General features: G+C 35.2%; 1 protein-coding gene across 5 annotated transcripts in view; it reads left to right on the top strand.

The window, feature by feature from the left end:
• Window positions 1–17,941, top strand: part of LOC150084061 (protein deacetylase HDAC6-like) — a 463,437-nt gene that overhangs the window by 330,819 nt on the left and 114,677 nt on the right. For 4 of the 5 annotated variants that reach the window (XM_090375877.1, XM_090375876.1, XM_090375878.1 and 1 more), the window contains 2 exons: window positions 6,797–6,865; window positions 12,183–12,309. In XM_090375877.1, the coding sequence (XP_090232003.1) occupies window positions 6,797–6,865; window positions 12,183–12,309 (196 nt within the window). The remainder of the gene's footprint in view (window positions 1–6,796; window positions 6,866–12,182; window positions 12,310–17,941) is intronic. The other variant, XM_090375879.1, reaches the window with a different exon arrangement.

Below are 17,941 nucleotides of genomic sequence, written 5' to 3'. Positions count from 1 at the left end.
CCCAAAAGAGATATATCATTTTGCCTAGAAGTCGGAGTGTCACTAAAGATAAGCATAGGAGCAGAAGAATCCTTTTTGCGAGATATAAGACAAGACTGAGTTTTAGAAGGGTTGAAATCAACTAAGTTGTCTTTGCCCCACTGGAGAATTACCTGAAGATTGGCATTTAAGGAATTGGCAGCAGATTTTCGAGAACTTGAAGCTGATTGAGCAGGACAAGGTTTCTCAAAATGGAAAGTTGAATGCAATGTGCTATCATCGGCAAAACTATGGATAAGATTTCCAGTCAATGGAAGAAGGCCATTGATATACAAGAGGAAAAGAGTGGGGGAAAGAACTGAACCTTGGGGGACACCGGCATTAGTGGAGAAGTTAGAAGACAGAGAGCCATGTACCATCACCCTCAGTGAGCGATCAGAGAGAAAACTGGATAACCAATTACTAAAAACAGTTGGTAAACCATAAGATGGAAGCTTGTTTAGAAGACCTTTATGCCAAACACGATCAAAAGCCTTTGAGATGTCAAGAGCAACTACTTGTGTTTCACCGAACCTTTCCATTGAATTAGTCCATAAATGGGTAACATAAGCCAGAATATCACCAGTGGATCGACACTGATGGAATCCATACTAGCGATCGTTGATCAGGCGGAAGGTTTCTAGGTAGTTTAAGAGTTGGCGGTTAATTGGTTTCTCCATTACTTTAGAAAGAGTAGAAGTAATTGCAATGGGACGATAATTGGATGGGAGGGATTTGTCACCCTTTTTAGGAACTGACTGGATATGAGCAAATTTCCAAGCAGAAGGAAAAACACCTTTGGAATAAGAAAGTGAAAAAAGGCGGCAAAGAATAGGAGTAAGTTCAGGAGCACAGGTTTTGAGAACACGTGGAGAAATACCATCCGAACCTGGAGCTTTCTTAGCATCAAGATTCATCAAAATCCTTCTGATATCCTTTTGACGGAAGACCACAGGAGGCATTGAATGGAGTGTGTTAGGAATGGTGGGAGGTGTTTTACCAAGATCATTAATACATGAGCTCGAAGAAAAATGGGATGCTAGCAGGTCAGCTTTATCCTTGGCTGAAGTGACAACAGAACCATCTGGTTTGGACAGATGTGGGAGCAGAGATGGGCAAAAGTTGCGGCCAATAGCTTTGGCAAGAGACCAGACTGCTCGGCTACCATTAGAGCAAGAAGCAAGTTTTCTACTCTTAGCCTGTTCAAACTCTAGTTTGGACTGATTAATAACTGCTTTACAATTGTTGCGAGCTTTGGTGTAGGCAGAAAATGAAACTGAAGAATTAGAAACAAGCCAATTACGATATGCAACATTCTTCTCTTGGACAGCCTTAGCACATTTATTGGAAAACCAAGGTTTAGATAAAGGACGAGATTTTAAAGTGGAGTGTGGGATAAAGGATTCCATTCCTGCAAGAATAATTTCACTGACACGATCTGAGCAAACGTTGATATCAGAAGTTTTGAAACAGTAATCAGACCAAGGAAAAGAAGAAAAGAAGTCTCGCAGGTCATCCCATTTTGCATTCTTGTAATGCCAAACAATACGAGGTTGGGAATAGCCATGAGATAAAGGTTCCATTGGAGAAGAGACAATCACCAAGTTGTGATCTGAAGTGCCTAAAGGCCCTCTCACTTCGACCTTGTACTTAGAAGGGTTGTTTGTGAGAAAAAGATCAAGTGTATTGGCTGTATGATTAGGATTGTCCGGTATTCTTGTAGGTAAATGGACAATCTGTGCTAGGTCATTAGTAATTGCAAAAGCCTCAGCATCTCGACCTGCTGGGTCGGTGTGACTAGAAAACGGAAGCCAGCTGGAGTTGTGAACATTAAAATCACCAAGGAAAATTACCTCACTGTTAGGAAAGTTGGACTGGAGAAAGTCACGTTGCAAAGAGAGGAAGTCAAAGAGCTCCAAGTGATTAGTGGAGTTGGGAGAACGGTAGAGACAACAGATGAATTTGACACAATGAGGTAGAGAGATTTTAAGCCAGAAAAGATCAAAGAGAGGAGATTCCAAATTGCCAAGTCTCTGACAGAGAATATCAGAATGGACATATGCACAAGTACCACCTTTGAGGCGAAAGGAATCATACAGCAAATAATTTGGACATCTGAGATGAGCAGTAGTTGAATCAACCAATAACTGAGATTCAGTCAGAAAAAGTACATGGGGTTTGGAAGACTGCAAGTGGAAATGGACATCGTTGAGATTAGAATTGAGACCACGTATATTTGTGAAATGAATTAGGAAGTGCTTGGGAGGTTTAGATCTTTTCGCAGATAAGCTTGCTCTATTATTTTGACAATTCATGGTGTGTTCAATAGTAAGAAAAAGTGGGTGGGACATGCTGTATGAAGTAATGAAATTTTTGGATATGGCGTACATGTGGTAAGAATATACCCAGATCCTTGACATAACGTGGCCTCGACAATGCTCCCCGCACACACACTACTCGGACTCCCTCCAGTCACTATCTGGCAGAGTAGAGGTAGCAAGATTATACACTAGCTGATCCGGAAGCTTCCTAGAGAGTTACCAATAGGTTCAGTCCGGTGTACTAACTAGCGGCCGGCCTGCGAACACCGTTTTAGAGCTGTACCCTCGAAATGTAAGGAATATTGGATCTCGCCACGACATTCGTCATAACCTCAAAAATCATCAATCATACTGCATGATGGAAGAGATAGGGAAGGGTTGGCCGGAACTTAGCTCTAGAGACTAAACATCGGTTCCACCACTTCAAGCCTCCAATAAGCAAAGTGGTGGTATTTCACCGGTTGATGAGAGTCATCTACCACCTAGTACTGCCTGGTAACATAGAGGGGCGGCGTTCCTCCATGTGGTGTGGGCGCCACACCTCGACCCCTGCTTACGTTGGTTCACACCTGGGTGGTCACCCACCATGTACTTGTGCATGAAGGTTATACCCAGGATTACTAACAGTCCCACCATCGTGAAGGTGCAAGCAGAGGATTTGGCTGTCGTAGACCGTTCGGACTTCGCCGAAATTGGGTCCACTTGACTTGAGTGTCACCCGAATATCATTTCCATCAGCGTTTTAGACTCCCAGGTAGCAAGTACAGCTTGTCTGTCATATCTGAGAGAATGTCTGTGAGAACCTCAAGGATCAACCTCTGCCACAAAAAACTGTTAACTCTGCAAATTACCTAGATGTGCTCGAATTATTTTTTGCACCAGCTGGAAGATATGCAGCTGCATGTGGCCTGTCAGTAAGATGGGGCACTACCACAATGGAGCTTGTATATGGTCTACCATCAATACTGGACACCACCACAGTGGAGTTTGCATGTGCGTGATTTCCTCAATAATTCCGTGGTCTCATCATTTTTCGGATATCACACCTATGGATTTCTTTATATGGGGTTACATAAAGGACAAGGTGTATGCAAAAAAAAATTAATGTCACAGATTGAACAGGCAGTGACTTCCATTTCTCAAGAGATGCTCCAAAACATTTGGAATGAAATTGGCTACTGTCTTGACATTCTACGTACTACCAAAAGTGCCCATGTAGAGGTTTACTGAAGTGTGATTGTATGATAAGAAATTCTTTGCATTGCTTTATTAAGTGCAGCAAACTGTTTTACTGTACCTGTTACATTAAAATTTTAATCAAGTTCATAAACATATGAGTAATTTATAGACACCCTGTATTATTATACCTTAATAAACTAAAAGCACAATTCATATTTTTTACCTACTTTTCAACACAAGTATTCTTAATCCTTTTAGCAGTCAGTTTGATAAATACATGTGACCTTGGGGCAGTGCATTTTCCATAGCAATTTTAAGTTTTAAAAATGAAGATTTTTTTTTTTTCCCCACATTCAAATATTAAGTTGGTCTTATTTTGATTTGATTGCCCAACACCAGAGGGGAATTACTGTCAAAAAAAATAAAATAAAAATTTTAAAAAAATCCATAAAATCATTACGGTTTTCTTTTATGCAGTAATAATATATTTAATTATCACATGATTCAGTTTCTTCAACTTCTGTATCTGAATTCCAGAGTTTCAACTTTTTTTTTCTTTTATTTTATTTATTTTTTATTTTATTTTTTTTTATTAAGTTAAAAGCAAACAACAATGGCCAATAGGTGTGACCTCTTCTCATCTTTGAAGCTATTTTCATGCTATCATCTATTAAAACCTTGTCTTCTATTGGAAATATAAATAAAAGGTCACAGCATGTACTAGAAGATTTCAAGATAGTTTCAAAAGATTTTCAAGATTTTCACATTATATGAAACAACCTTTAAAGATGTAAATATATGTACAGGTAACCCTTGTATAATGTGGAGGTTAGGTTCCAGAAATATCATGCGTTATAGAAATCGCGTTATGTGAGCTTCAGGTTTCATACAAAATGTAAGGTTATGTTCCGTAGTGTTTTTTAATTATAAAAACAACAATGACATTCAACAAAAACATATTTTATTCATTCAAGAATTCATGTAACTAACTATTTAACAAATACATAGCATAAAATTATAAAAATTAGGAATTGTGCATAAATTTCATTGCAAATAATGCATAAATTTCAAAATTAAAGAAATGGATATTTTAATCGTCATCACTGTCTTCTAAAAAAATGTTTCGTAGATATTCTTTATTTATGAGTGGCCAGATGTCATTATCACTTGAAATCTCTTCGACATCATTTGTGTAATTCTCACTGGGTACTTCAGCAGGTTTTCTTATCAAAAAGTCGGTAATAAGACCTTGCTTACCACTATGCTGCAATTTTTTATTAAGTTCATAATATGGAGCTAAACAATTGTCCAATTGTCTTTTGAATTTTTCCGAGCACTCTGTTGAGGGATCATTATGTGTAAAATAACTTCCTAACTTTTGTGCCAGATTTAATCATTCTGCTAATTTCTTTAGACCGAACTCTTTAATGGACTCAGCACAATCAGAATCTTCAGTAGAACTTTCCTCGCCATTTGTATTTGGTTTGCCATCTTCTATTAATTGAACCAATTCCTCCTCATTTAAATCTGTTTCTTCATCAATTAATTCACAAATTTCATTTTCAACCATATCGGAAAATCCCTCGCCACCACAGATGTGTGTGACGAATATAATACACTTTAAATGTTGAAATTATCCCTTGATCAAGGGGTTGAATAAGTGACATTGTATTAGGTGGCAAATAAATTATTTTAATATTCAGATGGGTTACATTTTTTGAGTGCCCTCGCGCGTTATCTAAAATTAGTAAAATTTTAAAGTCGATATTCTTTTTCTTTGTGTATCTTTCTATATCAGGCATAAAACAGTTAAAAAAACCAATTTTCAAATATGTTAGCTATAAGCCATGCCTTTTTGTTGGCTCTCCAATAAACAGGGAGGGTGGACTTGTCAATCACTTTCATAGCACGAGGATTTAAAGATCGGTTAATTAACATTGATTTTGTCATGTAATCACCTGATGCATTACTACAAAACAGTAGAGTAATTCTGTCTCTAGAAACTTTGAATCCAGGAGCTGTTTTTTTCATTTTTCGATATATAAGTGCGTTTTTTTTTTCTAGTTTAACCCAAATTCGTCTGCATCGAATACCTGGTCTGCACTATATACAACTTCTTCAATGATTTTTAAAAATACTTCTGGAAATTTTCCGGCAGCATCTACGTCTGCTGATGCTGATTCTCCTTGGAGCTGAAGATTATGCAAAGAAAATCGCTTTTTAAAATTTTGAACCAGCCCTTACTGGCGCAAAATTCATGCTGAGAGCTTTCTTCTGAAAAATCTTGTTCAAGTTCCTTTAAATATTGATAAATTTTGAGGGCTTTTTGTTTAATAAGGTTTCCATTCAAAGGCATTTTCTTGTGAGTTCAATCTTCAATCCAAACCATTAGATTTCTCCATTTTTTCCATTAAAATATTGCGTACACGAGCAACGTGCTTTGCACTTATCATTGACCCAGCAATAACACTATCTCTGATTTTCTGCTCATTTTGTTTCATTGTACGAATTGTTGATTCATTTAAATTCAAAGTCCTTTGCAACAACTCCTTGTTTTTCTCCATTTTTCAACCAATCCAAGATTTAAATTTTTTTCTTCGAGAGAAATGAATTTTCTTTTCAATGTTGTTTTTTTTTTCCTTCTTTTGCAGTTTTGGTGGCCATTACTATAAAAAATAAATTTTTTATTCGCCAAGGGGTATTCTCCGAATAAATTCACTATTTATATCACTATTTATAACTACTTGCACAACAATTAACTCTTTATAAGGTAAAAAATTGGCACTACACAAAAAAATGTATGTATGTACTTGCGTGTTTCCCCTTATATAAATTTGGTTCTGGCAACTACACCCGTTATACGAGCAGACACAAATTTAACGAACATAAAGTTTGATTTTTAAGTCGTGTGGTAAAAGTGTGTGAAAAAAAGCGATACAAAATTTGTAGATCGCGTTATATCGAAACTATGACCATGTAATACAAGGGTAGCCACAATTTATAAACCACGTTATATCGAAACCACGTTGTATAGGTACCGCGTTATATGAGGGTTACCTGTAAATACTTCACAGCCCTCACAGGAAGAACAAATACATGTATGAACAGTATGAGTTAATGCAGTTATTTTTCATTACCAATAAAAATAAACATTCAGAAGTGTAAAGAAATAGGAGATAGGAAATATTTAATGAGAAACTTATTTTTTTTGCTAATTTATTATACTGAAATGAATACATGTGCGAGAAATAAAATTAGAATATTTACTCTTGTTTTAGAATAATGATTGTGGATTGGGATGTTCACCATGGTAACGGTATTCAGCATATTTTCTATGATGATTCCAGGTAAGTAAAGGATTTATGTCTAATAATTGTATGTGAATAGTAAATAAATAAGTTAATTTTTAATTTGTCTTCTAAAGGATGCAGTCACGTATTCTTAAGCCTTCAGTTCAAGGTCAGTTGACTGAAAAACCTGTGGCTGAATTTATCCAAACTAGAGGTTTGGATTATTCATGGATAACAATGTCATTTCTAAAATAGCCATAAGCCCGAACCAAGTATTACATATCCTATCCAATGCAATTTGTTTTATTGCATTGGATAGGATATGTATTTGAGTTATCTTTCTGTTAAGGGATGCAACTGTGTTTCCAGATTTATCAAAATGTGAAACTGATACACTCTATCATTAATTCATAGAGACAAACATTTGGTATTGGAACAAATGATTAAAAAAAATAAAAGGAATGAAAAAGAGTAAAAGAATATTCAAAATTCATTAATATTAGCATTAGAAGTGGCAAATGATGCAATAAAGCAAGCTTATACAGCATCAGCCAAATTCATTCATTCCAATAGTTTTTGTCTAGTTCTTCCTTGAATTTATATAAGCTATCAACCTCCAAAACAACAGATGGAAGTTTGTTCCAGCAGTCAACCACTCACTGGCTAAAGACAAACTTCAGCACATCTCTTCTGCAACTGTCCTTCCTCAATTTTAATTTGTGCTCCCTCATGTGTGTGATCTGAGCAAGAGGAAGAATCCCATCAGCGGTGAGTTTGCTCAATCCATTCAAAGCCTTGAACACCTCAATGAGATCATGTCGCTGATGTCTATTCTCCAGATGCTGCAATTTGCAGAAATGAAGCCTTTCTTGCTAAGAGCATCCCTTTGTTCCCCTCACCAATCTCATTTCCCTTCTCTATACTCACTCCAGCAGCTCTATATCCTTCATAAATCAGGCCTCCAGACCTGTATGCAGTGCCCAAATTGTAGCCTAACCATTGCCTAATACAATGAGATGATCACCTCCTTATCCCTTCTAGCAAAATTCACTTCAGTTTATTAGTACATCTGTGTACAAATAAAATGAAGTGTATTGTAAAGGAGGGAGGAATTTCATGCTTACTCTAAATTTTCCTTGATTAAATTTAGTATTAATTTAAAAGAAATTAATACTAAATTTCTTCAGTCCATTGGGACCTACCCTGTTCCCAAGGATGCTCTCATAATTATTGCTAAGGGTTTGCTTACTTCCTTTGCTGCCTCCCTTAATATAATTGGATAGATGAATAGATCCCATCCACCGCAGGTGTTATGTTAACTTCAACAATTTCTCTTCCATTTTCCTCTCAGTTATTACAAAATCATTTAGCTCCCTGTTAGAATGATATTAGATTAGCAATGAATGAGCATAATAGGAAGTAGTTAAGGTTGCATTTCCCATTACTGCCATTATCATTTGTGTACTAATAAATTGAAGTGTATTGTGGGGGGAAGGAGGAATTTCGTGTTTACTCTAAATTTTCCTGATTAAATCATTGTTTAAAGCAATGTCTATTTTATATTTCACAAATGTGCTACTGAATATGATTGACATTACTCTTGTAATGTATATTTGTTGTTTATAGATCACCCCTATAAGTTGGCAACACTATACACATCAGAGAACATATGGACAGCACTCCAAGTGTGAGTGTGTGTGTTGACATAGGGAAAATAGCATAATTTTCTATGCAAGGATAATCCACTATCATCACATTTTTTTATTTAGCAGTGGCAGTGAATCACACAGTAAACATCCATTAAAACAGACTAGTGCTTGGTCATTCACTGTTTCAATTAAGCAGACAGGCACTTGGTGAGAGACTTTCAGTGTGACTTTCCTTGCTCAGATGTAAAATCTGATGATAAAATGCTATTCTTGCAAGAAAAAGGATGCTGTTTTTCACTGTTACTTTCACTTGAGTACTGCCAGTGACTTTCTCTGTTGCATATAGTGCTGCCATCTTGTGGGATGCACCTCAAACAACCATTATATGTCATACAAGCAGTGTCGTTCATATTCATTGACACATTTTTGAAATAATTAGGTGACTTTATAACAAGTGCACTTTGTAATCAAAGCTAAAAGCAAATATATATTAGGCAAGTTACAAGTCCAGTCCCCACACCACTATTGTCCAGTCCTGATTAGGCCTTGGATGTTTGAGAAGCTATTGGAAACTAGGATGGTTGGATGTGCTTGGCAGTGCTGTAGATGCATACTAGAGAACATTATGGACAGTACTCCCAATGGAGAGGAGATCTGAGATTGGCGGAAGTTGGCCTTAGTATTTTCTATCTTTGTTATCCTTAGTATACTTGGTACTAGATTTCTTGGGTAGTGATTATATTCAAAATGTTATTCTGTTCCCATTTTTGAATCCATTATCTGTTTGTTGGTGGTGGTTTAGGTGGCTAAAGAAGCTGAAGTGGAAATAGAAGACCATTTTCTCCTGTTTCTTGATGCAAACTAATCAAAGATGCTACTTTACTACAGTGAACAGCTCCCTGCAAAAAAGGCTGACATTGGGAGTTTGCTAGACTGCAGCAGCAAATATCCCCACCTGGCTAAATTGAATTTAGACCTTTCATTGTACAAACAGGTCCTTACAAATCTGCTGGAGCACTTCCCTAAATTTAAGAAGGAATTCAGGATTTCTACAGTATACATGCAACAACTACCACCCAAGCAAACCAGTATAAAGAATCATACGAAGACATATACTAGTGGTTCCCCACCCTCCCATAGTCTCCCTCTTAATAATGAGGCTGAGTGACAAAATAGCCGGACTAGCAAAGAACAAAAACTGAAAGTTCTCAATCACAAAAGCCACAAAATTACCCACATATCTTTTTCATTCTCCATTGCCCTAATTGTGGTACTACACAGCTGTTACATTAATCTGGGATTAAAGCTTCCCCACATGCAGTACCTTGCATTTGTCAATATTAAACTTCAATTGCCACTTCTCAGCCCATCTGCCTAATAATTTATCTAGATCTTGTTGTGGTAGTATACTCTGATTACTGTGATTAACTACCTTCATACCATCTGTACTTAGACATTAAGCCTGATATACCTTCATCATTAAATAATAGCCGTTGTTTCTAATGCACCAGAAATCTCTTTCATCATTAATATATTATGCCTTCATTATTAATGTATGTTTTCCATATTTATCATTAATAAATATGGAAAACAATGGGGCCAGCAATGAACCCAGCTAATAATATTAGTTGAGTCCCCCAGTCCAAGAAGAGCAGTGCCACTGATAACCACTGTCTTCTCCCACTCCACCATCCCTTTATCTATAGCAGAAACTTGCCCTTAATGCCACAATGTTCCAATTTGTATAACAGTCTTTTATGTGCAACAATATCAAAAGCTTTTTTGAAATCTAAGTGTATAAAGTCAGAATTATTTTTTGCATCCAGGTTCTTCTGTTACTGTGTCATAGTATCCAGTCAAATTGGTCAGACAAGATTGCCCATTAACAAATCCATTCTGTGACAGCAGTATAACTGCATTCCTGTCTAAATGGACAGGATTACTTCTTTAACCAGTGACTTCATTATTTTCCATGTAACAGAAGTCAAACTAACAGTCTGTAATAATTACTCATGCCTACCTTTGATCCCTTTTTGTTAAATGGGGATACATTTGCACATCTTCAGTCCATTGTGACCTCCCTGAATCCAGGGATGCTCTCATAATCATGATAGAAGGTTTTCTTACCTTTTTTGCTGTCTCCTTTAATGTAACTGGATAGATCCCATCCACCTCAGCTGCCCTTTTTTTTTTTTTTTATGTTAAGCTTCAATAATTTCTCCTCTACTTCTCTTTCAGTTATCACAAAATCATTCAGCTCTCCACCAGAATTTGACTCACGTCTGGCATCCCCATCCATAAAAAATTCCTCTTGTTTGAATGTAGATGCAGAACACTCATTCAGTTTGTCAGCAACCTGAGCAAGATCATTGGCAACTTATCCATTCATATCTATTGTGGTCACTGTCTGATATTGATTTACCCCATTGTCAAGTGTTTGATATAGTTAATCTCCTTAGTGAGAACCAGATATAGGATATTAGAGCACTCTTGTATGTCATATTGGATGTATTATATGTTAATAAAAAAAAAGGTATCATATAGGATATTTTCAAGCCACATATTCCGGTCTATAAGAGGTAGGTTGAAGTCATCCATAATGACACAATAGTACTTTCTATCCTATTCAGTTGTCTAAAGAGACCTTTTGTCATACTTCTCTGAGTAATTTGGCTTGTTACGTACCCCTACTCTCATCTTCCCTTTACTTCAAGCCATTTCTCACCACACTGACTCAATGTCCACATTTAAATTGTCTTTATTAATAGGAGTGACATCAAGCACGGCTGCACTGATAGATCTGAGATGGCAGCCCATGCTTGGCAGGAAGACTATCAATTCCAATCTGATCAGGTAAATGTTTTGTACAAAGACCTCTTTTGAAAAAGTCTAATTCAAATAGCCAGGATCATTCCCAATCAAAGTAAATCTAACCATTATTAAAACGAGGAGACCCACATTAACCTGATTAATATATTCAAACTCAGAGTGAATGAAGAGTGCTGTCACTAGGTGATAATAACAGAAACTCCTAATAGACATTATGCTATGTCTCAGATAATGATGATCATCATCAACCCCATTCTGCCCTCAGATGACATTGGATTAGCTATGTGAATATTAATAACACACTTCTAACTAAAAATATATTTTTGGATGAAATCATCACTCTCATCCAAAATCTCTAATACAATTTAGCTCGTATGATCTTAGTTTGGTTTTGGTTTTGGTTTTTTTTTTTCAGGAGCATTGGCAACTAAGGCCATATTACACGGGGGATATGCGGTGGTCATTCCCTGACCTTTCCGCATCCTCGGTATTTGGTGGTCACGGGCTTGAACCCTGGTCTAATCAAGAAGCGTGTGCTGCGCACTGCTGCTCCTGCCCACCTGGCTACGGAGGCACCACCTCTTATGATAAACCCTACTTTTGTTCTCTATGCTTTCCTTTTTTCTTACTGTTTTAGCAGTGAGAATCACACACTGCTTAAAACATTCCAATTGTTCTTTACTTTAGTATGTACTCTAATAAATTAGTTTATTTTTTTTTACATTAAAACTTTAGGGGCTGTTTTTCATATCACTTATATTTAAGAACTATTACAAGTGCTAACATTAAAAATTTGAAAATAACCTATTAAAATTTATTTATTAGTAAATCTATAATAATATTAAATAGCTTGCACAGTGTGTAAGCTATTTAATAACTACATGAACATTTTTCAGAGTATTATATTTATCACTTCATCGTTATGACTATGGACTGTTTTTTCCTTGCTCACCCGATGCCAGTCTTGAAGCTGTAGGTGAAAACAGTGGAGTTGGTTTTAATTTTAATGTGCCATGGAATAAGGTAAAAACTGTTTACTTTAATATGAGAATACATGATACTTTAATATGATACTTTTTTTATTATCACAGTTCAAATTATGATATTTTGATTACTTGATCTTTTCATACAACATGGCCCAAAATAAAGTAGCCAAAAAAAAAAGTGTAGCATGTATCTCAGTATGCATGTTCTTAAACCAAGTCAGGCAATTTTTTAAGCAAGATCACCTGACTCTGGTTAGGTGCATAAAAATGCAGTGAATAGCTATAAAAAGTAGAGCATTTTGTTCCATTTGCCGATATGGAAATGGGCATATTGGTGGACCAGGAATTAAAAGCAGTTATGGTTACCATATGAAAACAAGTTTTAGAAACAGTCTCAGCATCTCCATCAAAGATTACAATATAGATATTAGTCTTCAAATTTCATGAAATTCAGTAAGAGAGTTCTCTTCAAAACATTTTAGTTTTCTATTGAATGTCACATGCAGCTGTCAGGATACTTTAATACAGGGGTCCCCAAGCTTTTAGAGAAATGGGGCACATATGAATTTTTGGAATAATTGTAGCAGGCCAAAGAAAATTCCTAATTACTGAAAACTACATTCTCTGCATAACTTTAATGCTATGCAGGGGAAAAAAATTATACCTACCTGTATCTACAGATTCAAAAATAAATTGATGGACATGTAATATAAAATATACCAGTTTGTTTATATTGAAATTTAATTATTACTTATTTATTGTACTAATCACAAAAATACAGTTAGTAATACAACAAAATTATAATTAATGCGATGAATGTGGTTGTAGATTGCGGCTAAGTTTTGTAATATCGGGTTTTAAAGTACTAGTTCCAATTCTTAAAAAGTCATGTAAATGCGGGTCAGTTAGATGTGATCGAATTTTTGATTTTACATATTTCATTTTTGAAAAAGTCTGCTCACATATATGTGTACTTCCGAAAATTGATGTAACCTTTCTTGCAAAATTTTTAATTTTTGGATAATCTGACTCAGATAATGTTGAATAAAATTGAATTAGATTTTCATTTTTAAATATTGTCTTCACTGCCTCATTAGATTGAAGATCTACCAACTCTAATTGTAAATTCTCATCAACATCATTGACAGGTACGTCAAATGGATTTTGAAAAGGTTCGAACACTTTTGAATTATTTTTAAAATCAGAAAATCTATCCTCAAAATTTTCACTAGAAAAATTACAACTAGGCATATTTTTAGATAAATTATTGCAACATGGTAAATGTGAAAAATTATTCTGAGGTAGTTGACTTTTAAATAACTCCAGTTTTGTTTCAAATGCTTTGATATTATAATACAGTTCATTGACAAGTTTGCCTCAGCCTTGTAGTTTAATATTAAGAAGATTCAGATGTTCACATATATCTGTTAAAAAGGCAAGATTCCACAACCATTTTAGATCTGATAGTTCCGGAACAGGTTTAATTTTTTTGTTCATAAACAGATCTATTTCGATCCTAAATTCAAAAAATTGTTTCAACATATTACCACGACTCAACCATCATACTTCAGTGTGGTACAACAAATCACTATATTCAGCCTCAATAGTTTCAAGAAAATTTGTGAATTGCCAACGATTGAGACCAGTCTTGTGAATAAAATTTACTGTTGATATTATAGTTCACTTGACTGAATCTACGCCCAAAAATTTTCCACACAAAGACTGCTGGTGAATTATACAATGAAATTGCATTGGTTTTTTAATATTTTTACTCTCAAGATATTTATGAAGCTGACCCATGAGCCCAATTTTAGTACCGACCATATTTTTATCCCCATCCATCATAACTACTGATAGCAAAATCCCAATTCAATTTGAGGCCGTCAGTTGTTTCTGACACACTCAAAAATATATTTTCACCTGTTGTTGTATCTTTCAAGCTTTTTAAACTAGCTCTTCAGTTACTGCAAAATTTTGATTTAAACCTCATATATAAATTAGTAATTGAACTGTATGGCTTGTATCTTCACTCTCATCAGTTGCTATTGAAAAATGTGTGAATTCACGAACTTTTTCTACAAGTTGATTTTGAACATCGGCTCCTAACTCTGCAATTCTTGTTACAGTTGATGAAGATAAACTTACAGGTGCAAAATTATTTACTCTCTCAGAACATACTTCTTAGGCAATGATTTGGGAGATTTGAAAACTAGCTCTAACTGCAGATAAATTTTGATAAGCAAAAGTTCTAATCTTTTGTTGTTGACTTTGAAAAGTTTGGCTTAGTTCTTGGAGTTTTTTTGCCTCAAAGCTCCTTGAAATTTATTGTAATTTGAGGCATGTTTTGTGGTGTAGTGACATTTCACATTATATTCCTTGAACACTGACAAAGCTTCATTGTAAATAAGACATGTGCAAGTATCATTGAGCAGTGCAAAAAAGTAATTAATTGACCACCATTCATTAAAAATGCAACACTCGGCGTCAACTTTTTTTTTTTTTTGGCATCAACTTCGACATGATTTTTTGGGGTCACTGGAATAAAAAAAAATAAATACTCTTGAATATTGAAGTAAGCACTGATGTGTCTTAAAATTTTATGAAATATTTTAACATAAAGGTTATTATTATATTCATATCACTCTTATATCACGTGAAATTAATAATATAGTTTATTAGTCTGTTTGCCTAATAAACTATATTATTATAATATAAAACTATTATTAATTATAATATAATTATAATTAATAATAGTGTTAATAACACTGTGGGGAAAATAGAAAGGTCTACAAATTTGAATATTTTAGGATATTACAGTTGCAATTACCAATAATACAATTGCAATTACTAATATTACAATTTGTGAATTACGATTCTAAGATTCAAAGAGATTAAATTCATACCTGCTGACAGCCCCCTCTTGCCAATGCTACCTGAAATTTTTTGTGCATACAGGCTGTCAGCAGTTAATTTATAGCAGAGGGATTAACTCCATTAACCAATAGAATAGTGTCATGTTTTTATCCTGGATCCAAGGTTCTTGTATAATAGAAGCCAGGTGTGACCTTTGCTCCCATACTTTGAACGTCAGGTCAGTGTTCTTGTGCAGGCTGGTTCAGGATCTTACCGATACCAATCATCAGACCATGCTGCTGGTGCCAGGTTTCATCCTGGATCCGGGATTCTTATATAGTGGAAGCCTAGGGTGACCCTTGCTCCCATACTCTGGACATCAGGGTTGTTGTGCAGGCTGGCAAGGGATTAGGAAATCCCTAATTACTGTCTCTAATGCCTATTGTATTTAATGACATCAGGTCAAGATTAAAGGATTATTTTAACAATGCTTCAAAGAATAGCTTTGAGTAGAAATGATAGAATTAATATCTAACAAGACTAAGCTGACGACACAGAGGCATCAACACTATTAATCAACCAATGAATGTTAAAATAATCTGTAAAATCTGTTTTTCGTAAATTTTATTGTGATCTAATATAAACGTTAATTTTTACGGTCTAATTGAAATATCCACAGGCCATAGTTTGGGGACCCCTGTTTTAATAAGCAAACAACACATTTCTACAATTTCAGCTCTGGTCTCTCCAAGAATCTAAATTTCAGAAAACATTGATTTTAATAGGATTGCATGGTGTTCCATATGACAAAGTTGAATTTGGACTTATGGTCAGAACACTTTTGGAACAATCTCATTTCATGGAAAACTGTCTATACTTGTATCTAGCTCCCTCTTCTAACCTAGTACTACCACCAGAAACCTGTTTTGGGGATGGGAGGAATTGTTAAAGAGAGTTTGTAGGTGTTTCTCATAGCATACCAACAGACCATTCGAAAGATTATTTTCAGACTGAAAAAAGACAGCAACTTGGAGACTCTCACTTTGAATACATTCTATAATAAAATATAAAATGTATTGTAATCATATTAAGCTAAATAAAACTATTTTGTGCTGCTTTATTCTGGGCCATCCTCTAATTTTACTTAGTAAATTTGAAGATTTTTCAAATTTTTTCCCCCAAAAATATAAAATTAGACAGTAGAGATCCAGAAATGATAGAAGTTTAAAGGACAATGAAATTACCTTAAGAGGGTCACAGGCATGAGAAGCAATCAGAATCGTTATGTTCCTTAAATTAACCCATAACTAATTATGGCTTTGGACCATTTTTATGTGCTAAAATAAATCCAAAGATTATCCTGGAAGAAAAAGAAACAGGCACAAGACAGATTTATAGTGATATAAAGATGCCACATAAAAACACTTAATGGCTGGCTCTTGATTTTAAATAAAGAGAAGTTTAAATGAAAAATGAAGAAATATCCAGTAGTAAATTGACTACGAAAGAAATATGAGGGTGTGCTGTGAAAAGTAGTCTCCTGTTTTTTCCTGAGAAACAAACCATATAGTGGTATGAAACAAAATGACACTGCTCTTCTGTGTGAAGTTTTATTGTCTTGAAAGCAAGGTATCAGGATTTCAAATCCTGCTGTATGTAATCACGAGAACAAGTAAATACATGGGCTGTGTTAGGGTAACCAAGAATAAGAACCGGTGTATATATACCTGCATGTACACTAATGCTCAAAGCATAATAAATAAATTTGATGAATTCAAAGTACTGATTAAGTCATCAAATGCAGACATTGTAGCAGTATTAGAGATATGGTGTCGCTCAGGCATAAGGGATGCAGAATTTGAACATGGGGAGCACCATGTATACAGAAAGGACATAGAGGACAGGGGGAGAGATGCTACTGCCTTAGATTTAATGTGTTTTTCTTAGTTGAGAAACACATTAAATCTAAGGTAATGCATTGGATCAACATGGATGACCAGTGCAATATTGAGTCAGTTTGGTGTGACATAAGTAATAGAAAAACAAAAATGAGAGTAGAAATATGTTACAGGCCTAATGACTGTGATGAGTATAACAAATGACTGTACAGAGAAATAGTGTGGGCAGTAAATCAGAATGTCTTATAATGGGGGATTTTAACTGGAACTTGTGGGTTGGTCAACTCGCATACTAGCAAGACTTTTGCTAGCATGTGGATGAGAATTTATTGGATGACTGTTTCCTACAGCATGTTAGAGAGGCAACAAAAGGAAGCAATATTCTCAATCTGATTATCAGCAGAAATTCTTCATGCATTAAGAATCTGCAGGTAAAACACTACTGGGTGTTTTACCTGCAGTATATTGCTTACAGTATGGTGATGTAGGATTTACTTAGAGACAACTGCTGTCATGGGTAAAGAGAAGGGCAGTTGCTTTGCTTTTGTAAGGGTGACTACAGTATTCTCAGACAGTTTTTAAATTCTGTACAGTGGGAACAACTGATGATGTTAACAACAGCAAATTCTGAAAGGTAAGCATATAGGGAAGTAATCACAGAAGCCACTCGGCTTTTCGCATCAACTAAGAAATAAAGTTCAAGGTTTATACCTAAATGAATGTCAGATGAACTGATGATGAGGCTTGTGGCATAGAAGAAAAATGTATGAGATTCATATAAATTATCAGGCTACTTGATACAGAAGCCTATGGTAGATATAAACTACTGTGTAATCAAATCACAAAGGAGGTTAGGAAAATTACAAGATGTTTCTGACAAAGAATGTAAAGAAAAACAGAAGACTTCTTTACTTCTAT

This window comes from Mastigoproctus giganteus, chromosome 6 (assembly GCF_048544385.1).
Source record: "Mastigoproctus giganteus isolate SK-2022 chromosome 6, ASM4854438v1, whole genome shotgun sequence".
Taxonomy (NCBI): domain Eukaryota; kingdom Metazoa; phylum Arthropoda; class Arachnida; order Uropygi; family Thelyphonidae; genus Mastigoproctus; species Mastigoproctus giganteus.
The sequence above is the reverse complement of the archived record's forward strand: the minus strand, read 5'-3'. Positions and strand labels throughout refer to the sequence as shown.